The following is a 12,312-nucleotide window of genomic DNA, read 5'->3' on the forward strand; positions in this document are numbered from 1 at the left end:
GTGTCCTAAAAAAAATCGTGGTGTCCTGATCCGACACATTATATATTTCCAAAAATATCATCTTCTTTATTTAAATCTAATTTCTCGTCTACACCTTTTCAATTTTCTTCAAATTGAGAATCCAGAATATCATTTTTTAACCAAAAAAATAAATAAATGTACTGAAATACACTACAAAATTCTTTTTCAAATTGATATATGTGATGTCCAAATGTCCTTTTATCATACATACGTAATTGTGTGTGTCTTAGTGACTATTCTTCGTTAAGCATTTCTAGCATTGGGCCATGGATGACCCAACCTTTTCTGATATTGATAAGGAGAAATAACTTTGCTCGACTCTATTTTTAAAAAACAACTTTCTTAAATGCTCAAATATATTTGAGGAAATCATTTTTTTTAAAAAAAAATGTTGACCGAGGTTTAAAAAAAATACCCCTATTTTAAATACTCAATAATCTTAACTTTTAAACAGCTTAAAAAAAACATTGTTTATAAATAAATAATAAATTAAAATTAAATGGCTGAAATAAGGCGACGTTTGCCATCGTAAACCACCAATGATGCTAAGGCGGTGACCGCCAAAGTCAAAGTATGACCAATTAACCAATCATCAGCAACCACGTGGCGACCACAATATCCATATAATTTCCAGCAAACACAATCCCTTCCACTCAGCACGACACGTGGGAACTTCTCTCACAACGTTCTCTGCTCTGCCGGCGGCCACGTGAACCCAGCTTTATGTGGCTTACGTGGATAACTGATCGCCGTCGATCATTTGCCTCTTCAATTTCAGCCGTAGATTGTTGCAGAAAAGCCTGTGGATGCCAAAATTCGGAAGGGTATTTATATTCTTCACATATTTCAGAAGAAGGTAATTTTGCCTTCCGTTCAGCTTCCTGCTTTCAGCTCATTAACTACCGTATATCCCTCGCCGGCGAGAGGAAACTCTGTGTCCACTCGGTGAATTTGGATTGGTCGAGTTCTTTTCTGTTGCTCAGGTATCTGCTGTGAGTGTCTGTGTTGATGTTTGATAATTTATTGTACTATCTGATTGCTAAAACCGTTTTCCATTATTTGATTTATCAATGGATCAAATTTTCAAATCTGTTGTTGAATTTTGTTTGGTTTTTTTAGAGTATGTTTTGTGTCTGCTTCTGCAGTTCCACTGATGGCGGTGGTTTTGTTGGTTTGTGGTGTGATGATTTTTTGGTTTGTGCAATCTCTGATTAGCTTATGAAAAATATAGGTAAGTTTTTTTCAAGTATGATTAGGGATGGAAAAGATGTTGAAAAGGTCTGATTGTAGATTATCCACCGTCTACATGCGCTATAAGCAATTTCGAAGAATTAATTTGACGAAGAATTAATTTGACGAATCCGCGTTCAGGCAATTGCAACAATATTGACTCCGTTGTACAGAATTGATTGTGATTTGTGTTTTCAGACGCATCTGCGAATATTTTGAAGTGTGTTTTATACTTCGTGGCATAATTTACAGTGATGTAATTGGCTTTATAGTCTTTTGATTGTTTGGGGTATTGGTTTACTAATGTAGTTCAATGTTTGGAATGTACGGCTAATGTACTATTAGTTATTGCTACAGGATTTGAGTACCCAGTGCCTAGCTTATTTAGCTATCAGTTTTTTGGGATCATACAACTTTGCCATGGGAGTTGTGACTATTTCTAGTTCTGCTGCACGAAATCCGTTTGGATTGAACTCAAGAATTTCATCTCGCATAGCAGTAGTGAAAAGGCCAGTAATACTATCTTTCAAAACTGATAAAAGTAAAAATACAGCTCTAGTTGCGCCTCCAAAATCACTCTCTTTACCTGTTGAGACTGACCAAGGAAATGAAAAGACGTTAAGAAAGGGGAAAAGGCCTTCAGGAAGAGTGCATACTGCGTCTCTTGATGAAGCCTCCTCAAGTACTTTAGATCAGTTGGATTACAATGAAGCTGCAGCTAAATTAGAGAATTTATTCAAACGAAGCCATGCGACAACTTTGTCTGAGAATGAAGTTAAAGATCATGTGGCTAAAAGAAGGCGGCAAATGAGGAAGAGGATTGGAGAAGATATGGTGGACGTGGAGAAGAAGAAAGTTGCTGAAAGTTTTGTCCTAAGTTTTAGGAAGAAAGAGAAGAGATTGAGTCTTGAGAAGAGGATTGCATTGAGATGTAGGAAAGAAAGTGAAAGTCTTGGATCGTCTCAGAAAAGGAAACTTGGTAAAAATTATGATCATGAGAAGATCGATAGGCTTGTGAGGGACTATTCATCTTCCACCAACTTGGTCAGCTTAGATTGGAAGAAAATGCAGATTCCTCCCGTTCTTTCTTCATCTGAGCATAGTTGGCTGTTTAAGCTGATGCAACCAATGAAGGTGAGAAAGTACATTAAGTTTATCCTTCTAGATTAGTGTAATTCGCATCGTTAAGTTGAAGGCATGAAAAAAGGGGAAATTGTTACTCCATTTTTTTGTTATTGATTAATAAATTATTTATTTTTTCAGTGTATCTTCATCTAGCTTTGGTTATTGTCAATCAGGAAATTCTCCAAGTAAAGGAGTCGTTACAGAATGATTTACGAAGAGATGTAAGGGATGAAGAATTAGCAGAAGCGATAAATATGGGCATCACTCATCTGAGAAAACGTTTGGAAGTTGGTCGTGCTGCCAGAAGCAAGTTGATCAAGGTAATTATGATGCAATTAAAATGCTTTGGTATCTCCTGGTTTAAGTGACAGAGTTTCATCTAACAGAAGAAAAAATCAGTCTTCTAGAAGGCGTCGATTAGGCGGTGGCCGAGTTTTAAGAAAGCGATGACACTAGACGTTGTCACAAAAATCCTAAATTAATATATAAAAAATTTTATTTATTAAAAAAATTTGTTCTCTCGTATTTTTCAATCAATTGATCAATTTGTATCGGATAAAGAGCAGGATATGTCGATTTTGAGTTTAAGTTTGACGTGGAGGAATTATCAGAGAAATTTGGAGATTAACAGAAGAATTAGATATTTAGGTATAAAAAAACCGCGCGCGAAGCAGTGAGTGGTCTGCCACCTACCCCTATCGATTTTTAGAACACTAGAAAAAGTAGCAATATCTTCGTAAAGTCGTGGAATTTGTATAATAATTTTTTTTTGAATCCAGCATGTGATCTCAGTAGCTTTCCGTAATTCCATGAACTTAAATACATTGATGGCTCTGGTCCTAGACCCTTTACTGCCTGATAGCTTAAAATTTTTCATAGAGTTGCCAAATTCAGGAAAATAATATCACTGAATGCATATGTTCTTTTATTGCAGCATAACCTCCGTTTGGTTTTATTTGCAATGAACAAATATTTCCATGACTTGGCTAATGGCTCAAGATTCCAAGACCTCTGTCAGGCTGGAGTGAAGGGTCTTATAACAGCTATTGATCGCTTTGAGTCTAAAAGGAACTTCCGTCTCTCAACATATGGCCTCTTTTGGATCAGACATGCCATCGTCCGTTCTATGACACTTTCAAGCTTCACAAAGGTTTCCTTTGGCCTTGAGTCGGTAAGCTTGTTGTATCAAGGTCATATTTTTTCTATTGAAACCAAATCACTTTAACTTAACTTAAACTCGTTTCTAATGTAGGTTAGAGCAGAAATCCAGAAGGCAAAACAAGAGTTGTTGTCTGAGCTTCAGAGATTGCCAACAGAGAAAGAAATCATAGACAGAGTTGGTATATCTCCTGAAAGATACCATGAAGTGATGAGAGTGTCAAAGCCCATTTATTCTCTGAATGCACGAAACAGGGTAACTCAAGAAGAATTGATCAATGGCATTGAAGATGGTATTGAAGGGGATAAAAGAAGTCAACCTGCGCTTCTCAGGCTTGCCCTGGATGATGTGGTAAATAAATCATTGTCTTTTTCTATGCTTGCATGTGATATCAAAATTGATTTTGTTCCTCACAAATTTACGAAGATCTTCAACTTTTCAACTTTCCTCGTACTCTTTTGCAAGTCCAAATGATAATTTCAAATATTGTATTTGAGTTGAATAAATTGTTTTGGACTTTTGAATTGGAAAATACAAAATATATTGGGTCGCGTTGATTTAAATTAGTGTTGCCTCTTCGACAATATTTACTGGGTGAGTCTTGCGTGTCCTTTCCTTAACCCACTCCAAACATTCAATAATTTTTTTTGGAGAAAACATGACAAACATTCAATCAGTAGTATAAGGACACTTTTACAAAGTTGTGTTGAAGAATTCACATCTTACTATCTTATTACCGTAGAAGTTCTTTAATTAACAATTTTCCAATTAATTGGTATGTGAGATGAAATTATGATTACATCTTAATTTAATTCTAAACAAAATCAAAATTATTATGCAAATTAGTAATTTTATGTCTTTTTTTAGCCGTTAAATATATTCTTATTTATCAAAATAATAATCACTTTCTAGCATTTGGTGTTTTTTTATTTACACTCGTCTTTGTAAAATAATAAAATTGATGTATATATTGTGTTTTGATTACTATTTGTTTGTGAAAATGTTACATTTTTTGTATTTTTTTTTATTTTACCAATTTTTTTTTGTTTTCGTTAAAAAAAAAACGATTTATACAAGCACGTATGCTATACCATTATTGCTAATGGGTCAAACAAAATATGCTTTCTTAAGATACACATGGTGCATTTATCACGTCTAAAGTCGAAGAGCATAACGATTTCTATTCCATCTCTCTTGACTAATCTGCCATGATTCTTGTTTTTTGACAGCTTGATTCTTTGAAACCAAAGGAGAGTCTGGTGATTAGACAACGGTATGGCCTAGATGGCAGAGGAGATAGAACCCTCGGGGAAATTGCAGGAAACTTGAATATTTCGAGAGAAATGGTCAGAAAACATGAAGTAAAAGCTCTCATGAAACTCAAGCATCCAGCTCGAGTGGATTATCTTCAACGCTACATTTTCAAATGATCCTACCTGACCTACGTCAAATACAATTTCTACAGGGAAACCAATAATTGTTGTGTATATATAATCTTCAAAATAGTTTAACATTACATAAAGTTATATTTATTGATAAATAAAAAAGGTTTTTGTCTCAACATTTTCGAGCATTTCTTTTCCTTTTCCTTGAGTAAAATTATCTTAACTAACCAATTTTACTTTATTTTACAGTCAACCATTTTTGGTTGGGCTGCTGTCCCCATTACGGATCGTATATACTTTTTCTTACAAGTGAACTAGACAACAAAAGTGGATTAATAACAAAAAACTACATTTGAAGCCGTGAATGGAAAAGGCCATTTTATCGTTTGCAGTCTCTGTTCTTTCCTATTTTAGCATTTCGATATTTTTATACTATACTAGCATGAGATACGTGCAATGCTAATTATATAATAAAATTAAATTTTGATTTTCAAAAAAAATAATTTGAATCATTTTATTATTTATCTGAGTTTAATCTCTTGTCATATTAACGAATAAATTAATTAAAAAAATTTAAAAATTGTTTCTCAAATTAAAATTTAAGATGATTTTATATTATATAATATATTATAATAAAGATAATATATAGAACGAAATGAAGTGAAACAAATTTTAAATATATATCCCAAAACTTAAGATATAATAACTTAAAATTCAACCAAAACGCATAAATCATAATTTACATAAATGAATCACATTAAAGATAAATAAATATCAATTTTAAATACTCATAACTATTGTTGGATCTGGTTTTCTATACGCCCAAACGCAGCGGAAGTTTAAATTTTTATTTATTTATTTTGAAAAACAAAATAATAATGCTTTAGGCGCTCGTATGATTTAACAAAACATACATAGGATGTTTAGAGAAAGATATACCTTTGGTGAATAAATCACTGGACACCAACCGATCCGGTATACAGATCTGGCTCTTGATGAATCTCTACGATCTTTCTTCAAGAAATTTCTTTCCTTCCTTCTAATCAGGTCCACGACTGAATAGAATGATCCTCTTCCAAATCGCACTAGAAATATTGGAAGATATTTATCGTATGAGAGAATTATTTTGAGAGACGGCTCAAACCCTAAAAATTGAATCAAAAGGTGGCCGAAATATTCTTTTTATTTGGAAGTGGGTGTCTCGAATCATATGAGGTAGTGGGGCTAGGGTTTTGTCTTTATATGTGTATTTATCATTAAATTAAACTCTAATTATATAATTAACATTAATGGGCTTGATTTAATTAATTGGGCTAGTCCAACTAGTTTAATTAATTTAATCAAAGTCCATTAAAATTTTAATTATTTAATATGTTGGATTTGTACCCCTACAAGCCCATTAAACATATTACCCATCATATTTAATTTATTAATTAATCAACTCAACTTTTGAGCTTAATAAATTAAATACATTACAAATTCAACATTTGAATTTATTATTTAAATTATAAATTCAACTCCTTGAATTTTTATCTCCTCCAACATTTTATATTTAATAAACCCAACAATTGAGTTTAATAAATTAAATTCTCAAATTTTATAAATTCAACTCCTTGAATTTATTTTCTCAAATTTTAATTATCATAAATTCAACTCCTTGAATTTACTATATAATATAAATTCAACTTTTGAATTTATTCTTTCAACGGGAACAAACAATCCAGTACTTGTGTGACCCTCAATGGTTCAGGGATACAGCTAGCCGTGGGTTCACAACTCTTTGTGATTCAGGACATAATCCTTTATTCGGGCTTACTCTAGTTAGCCCCATTCTTTTCATCAACACCTTGATCAAGAATGTCAGAACTAATTTCTGATAGCACCCATCGGATCATGGTAAGAGCGTCTAGTAGCATCGCCCCATGATCCCCTAGGTATCACTGATAGTGCCTGCAAGAACCAGTCGATTATGATTAACGTACAGTACGGTCCTTTCATCTCATATATCCCGATCGAATCTGCAACCATTGGTTCATCGAGGGTTGCATATTAATTCGATAACTATGTGATAACTATAATAGTGGCATCGCGTGTACTATTTTGAGAACTCCTTCTCCAACGTACATCTCGTACTCTGGCCAGAGATTCCATGCACTATTATTTCATTAGATCACATAGGATATCCACACCCATAAGTGAGCGGTGAATCCCCGACTACAATGCACTGGCTCCTATATGTGTCGCAACTGCACCCAACCTCGCCACCTGATGACTCTCCTGGAGCCGGTAAACGAGTCAAAGCACAGCCCTAGCATATAGAGCCTCAGTGTTGTCCCGGGTCGTAAGGACTAATGGTGTACGATCATAACCACAGACTTATCCTCTCGATGAATGATAACCACTTGGAAAGTCCGAGGGAGGGTTGTTCGGTATAATCATCATATGACTACCCATCTGCATGTTTGGACATTTCTATGCCCTTACTAAGAAACGCAGTACACAACATCACAGATGCTAGTCTCGAGCTCAAGCGACCTTTATCCATGTTTTAGGCGGCTGAATTGACTAGGAACGAATTTAGATTATACAGTGTTTACAAACGAGTTTCAACATCGAATTACGATTCATTTATATTAAAGTATAATCAAGGTCTTTATCTATGTTGTTCACATGGGTATACAGATAAAGAAACAACAAACCATGAAATAATGAATTATATTAAAATAAAGATTGTTTATTACACTTGAGTCAATAAAATCCCTAGCCAACAGTTGGCTTGCAGGGCATCTACTCTAACAATCTCTCACTTGCCCTAGAGCCAACTACCCATAAACTTTAATCCCATTGCTTCGCGATACTTCTCAAACAATGGTCCTGGCAAGGGCTTCGTAAGTGGATCGGCAACGTTATCTGCAGAGGGGACTCTTTCGACTGATATGTCTCCCCTTCCCACAATCTCCCGGATGATGTGGAATTTCCTCAGTACATGTTTGGATCGCTGATGAGACCTTGGTTCCTTTGCTTGCGCAACGGCACCAGTGTTGTCGCAGTACACTGGGACTTGATCAACTCCATTAGGAATAACGCCCAACTCTTGGACAAAATTCCTCACCCAAACTGCCTCTTTCGCTGCAGCAGATGCAGCAATGTATTCAGCTTCAGTGGTGGAATCCGCCACGGTGTCTTGCTTGGAACTTTTCCAAGAGACAGCCGCACCATTAAGCATGAATACAAAACCAGAGGTCGATTTCGAATCATCTACATCACATTGGAAGCTGGAATCAGTGTAGCCTTCCAATTTTAATTCTCCACCCCCATAGACCATGAACAAGTTCTTAGTCCTTCTCAAGTACTTAAGAATGTCTTTCACGGCCTTCCAATGCATTGGACCAGGGTTCGCCTGATATCTGCTTGTAACACTTAAAGCATAAGCAATGTCAGGAAGTGTCGATATCATACCATACATGATACTACCAATGGCTGACACATATGGAATTCGTGTCATCATCTCTATCTCTTCATCAGTTTTGGGACACATCGCTTTAGATAGAGTAATACCATGACACATTGGTAAGTATCCTCTCTTGGACTCTTCCATAGAGAATCATAATGGTATCGATATATGTGGCTTGGGTGAGTCCCAGCATCCTTTTCGATCTATCTCTATAGATCTGTATTCCCAATACATAAGATGCTTCACCCATGTCCTTCATGGAGAATTTACTGGCCAACCACATTTTAGTTGATTGCAGTAATCCTACATCATTCCCAATGAGCAGGATATCATCAACATAAAGTACTAGGAATGTCACTGCACTCCCACTAACTTTCTTGTACACACATGGTTCCTCAGGATTATTAGCAAAACCAAACTCTTTGATAGTGCTATCAAATCTGAGGTTCCAACTCTTTGATGCCTGCTTGAGACCATATATTGATCTCTGAAGTTTGCATACCTTATGCTCACTTCCTACTGATGTGTATCACTCGGGTTGAGACATATAAATTTCTTCTTTGATGTCTCCATTGTGGAAAGCAGTCTTTACATCCATTTGCCATATCTCATAGTCATACCATGCTGCTATGGCTAGTAGTATTCTAATGGACTTAAATATAGCAACTGGTGAAAAAGTTTCCTCATAGTCAACTCCTTGCCTTTGAGTATAACCTTTTGCAACCAGTCTTGCTTTGAAGGTCACTACCTTCCCATCCGCCCCAAGCTTTCTTTTGTAGATCCATTTGCATCCTATGGGAACGATTCCCTCAGGTGGATCCACTAATGTCCAGACTTGGTTTGAATACATAGAGTCCATTTCTGACTGCATGGATTCAAGCCATTTGGTTGAATCAGTATCAGATAATGCTTCTTTGAAATTCATTGGATCACATCCAACACAAACACAAGACTCGTCATGGCCTTGTTCATGAAGAAGCGTATATCTTGCAGGTGGTCTAATAACCATATCAGACATTCTAGAAGCTCGTACTTCAACTACTGGTTCTTGGGAAATTGGTTCAACTTCTATAGTTGAGGGAGTATATTGTATTTCTTCAAGTTCTATCATCTTGCCTTTTCTATCCAATAGAAATTCCTTTTCCATAAAGGTGGCATTTCTTGAAACAAACACTTTTGCTTCATTTGGATGATAGAAATAATATCCAACAGAATTCTTTGGATATCCTACAAAGTAGCACAAAGTGGATCTACTATCCAATTTGTCTCCCACTGTCTGCTTCACGTAACCAGGACATTCCCATATTCTCATGTAAGAATATTTGGGAGTTTTTCCCATCCATATCTCATATGGTGTCTTATCCACTGCTTTTGTATGGACCTTATTCAACAACATTGCCGCAGTTTCAAGCGCAAAGCCCCAAAACGATATAGGCAACTCAGTGAATCCCATCATAGATATAACCATGTCCATCAAGGTTCGATTTCGACGTTCAGAAACACCATTCAATTGTGGTGTTGCTGGTGGAGTCCACTGTGAGAGAATCCCATTCTCTTTGAGATAACTCAAAAATTCAGCACTTAAGTATTATCCACCTCGATCAGATCGAAGTGCCTTAATACTTCTTTCTAGCTGATTTTCTACTTCAGATCTGAATTCTTTGAACTTTTCAAATGCTTCAGATTTGTGTTTCATCAAATAAACGTACCCATACCTCGAATGGTCATCAGTAAAGGTAATGAAGTAGGAATGCCCAAATTTTGTGCTAACACTTAGCGGGCCACAAACGTCCGTGTGGATCAAATCCAGTAGACCATGCGCACGTTCCACGTGTCCATTGAATGGAGTTTTAGTCATTTTTACTTTTAGACAGGACTCACAAGTTCGTAGAGAATTTATGTTTGACAAGTCAAACATGCCTTCTCCTACTAGCTTGTGCATCATTCTTTGGGAAATATGACCTAGTATAGCGTGCCATATTTGTGCGGGATTTGGATCTTCTATTTTTCTTTTGTTTGTTGTTGCTTTTGTATGCGCTTGGACATTGTTTAACGGAATATCCTTTAATTTTAAATTATAGAGATCGTTTGTTAATTCTCCAGTTCCAATCAAACATTCATTCTTGTAAAAATTGCAAACACCTTTAGCAAAAACACAAGAATAACCATCCCTATCAAGCATAGAAATAGAAATAATGTTTTAACCAATTCAGGAACAAATAAAACGTCTCTCAAAAACAACTTAAAATTATTGTCCAAAATTAAAGTAATGTCTCCAACGGCAGTGGCAGCAACTCTTGCTCCATTTCCTGGTCTTAGAAAGGTCTCACCATCTCTAAGCCTCCTGCTTCTTCCCATCACCTGCAAATCATTGCATAGATGAGAACCACATCCGGTATCCAATACCCAAGAAGAGGAATTAATAGAAACATTAACTTCAATATAAAACATACCATGGTCAGAACGCTTCTGGGCTAGATACTCCTCGCAATTACGCCTCCAATGTCCAGGATTTTTGCAGTGGAAACAGACATGCTCTGACTTGTCAGGCTTTGTGGGCCCCGGATTTGCTTTCTTGTATGGCTTTTTGTTGGGCTTTTTCTTCTTTGGAGAGGCAGAACGCTTCTTGCCTTTATTTGGGGCTCCCTTTTTCGTATCATACGAAAAACCCACTAGAAGAACATGCTTTTCCTTTTTAACTGTGGCCTCATAATTAGTAAGCATATTGACCAACTCTTCAAGGGTGGCCTCAAGCTTGTTCATATTAAAATTAACCACAAATCCATCGCACGAGGCAGGCAAAGACAGCAAGAGAATATCAGTCGAGAGCTCAGTAGGTATAACCAAATCGAGTCCCACCAACTTCTCGATGAGCCCAATCATCCTAACACCATGCTCGTGGACCGAAGTCCCCTCTCGCAAGCGTGTAGTCATGAGTTCTTTAACAGTCGCATGTCTTTCTGAACGAGTTTGTAAAGCATACAATTCTTTCAGATGAAGGTAAATGTCAGCAGCATTCACCGCCTCCTCGAACCTCCTCTGAAGTTCATTCGACATAGAAGCCAACATGTAGCTCTTAGCTTGGAGATCATGATCCCAATGTATCTCAAGCTTAGCTAATTCAGTCCTACTGATATCAGGAGCCGCCTCCTTAGGTGGCTTCTTATCAAGCACATACGCAATCTTTTCGGAGTTCAGAACTATCTTTAAGTTTCGAAACCAGTCATGATAGTTAGGGCCAGTCAATTTGTTTTGATCGAGAATGATTGAAAGCGGGTTACGAGTAGACATCGTAAATATACTGAAATTGAAAACAGATAAAGGTTACTGATAATTTTAAAATAATTCTAAGATATAAAATATGGATTTCATTTTATAAATTACCCTCCCACTATTTTGACATTTTCACCACCCTCTGATGAAAAAGGGAAATCGTATTTCCTTAGTAGGCACGTAGAGTCCAATTAGCCAATTATAATCCCGAATAATATCAGTCAATTATAATTTCTAAAAGGTAGAGTCCAATTGCATCCCTATGCAACCTCCGCGTGTTTTGCCTCACGTTTAATAAGGACCCAATAATATGACGTCGTTTATTTTCACGTGTCAAACCAACCCATCAATAATGAATTGTAGTGGACGATCGCCATGAGTTCCCCCAATAATATGAGCCGAAGTCATGGGAGTTCCACTCAATTCACATCATATGTCCGGTGGAAGTCACAGCTTTCAGGCGTACAGGCCTCCCCAATAATATGAGCCAGATACTGTCCGTGGGTAGCGATCAACATGCAACCACAGTTGATGGAAGGCAAGGAAAAATTAAACTCTTTTAATTTTTACTTTTTCGATTTGATATAAATTTTGAATCTTATTCAAAATGAGGGATTTTAATTTTAAAATTGTCTCATCATTTTAATTCAAAAATCGTGTGCCAC

At 36.3% G+C, this 12,312-nt stretch overlaps 2 protein-coding genes across 3 annotated transcripts; one reads left to right on the forward strand and one right to left on the reverse strand.

Annotated features, from left to right (window-relative positions):
• Positions 1-689: 689 nt before the first annotated feature.
• Positions 690-5,097, forward strand: LOC140817189 (RNA polymerase sigma factor sigE, chloroplastic/mitochondrial-like). Of its 2 annotated transcripts, none has more exons than XM_073176826.1 (6): positions 690-1,013; positions 1,609-2,385; positions 2,550-2,696; positions 3,311-3,547; positions 3,629-3,886; positions 4,765-5,097. In XM_073176826.1, exons 2-6 carry the CDS (start codon positions 1,672-1,674, stop codon positions 4,963-4,965), a joined length of 1,557 nt encoding a protein of 518 aa, XP_073032927.1. In that variant the 5' UTR covers positions 690-1,013; positions 1,609-1,671; the 3' UTR covers positions 4,966-5,097. The 2 variants fall into 2 exon arrangements, with proteins under 2 accessions (XP_073032927.1, XP_073032926.1); XM_073176825.1 differs by having other exon boundaries at positions 691-1,004.
• A 126-nt stretch (positions 5,098-5,223) lies between these two features.
• On the reverse strand, positions 5,224-11,665 carry LOC140816126 (uncharacterized). Its single transcript, XM_073175194.1, has 3 exons — positions 11,321-11,665; positions 10,828-11,236; positions 5,224-5,234 (listed from the first exon to the last, which is right to left on the reverse strand). Exons 1-3 carry the CDS (start codon positions 11,663-11,665, stop codon positions 5,224-5,226), a joined length of 765 nt encoding a protein of 254 aa, XP_073031295.1.
• Positions 11,666-12,312: the final 647 nt, after the last annotated feature.

This window comes from Primulina eburnea, chromosome 16 (genome assembly GCF_022965805.1).
Source record: "Primulina eburnea isolate SZY01 chromosome 16, ASM2296580v1, whole genome shotgun sequence".
Taxonomy (NCBI): Eukaryota; Viridiplantae; Streptophyta; class Magnoliopsida; order Lamiales; family Gesneriaceae; genus Primulina; species Primulina eburnea.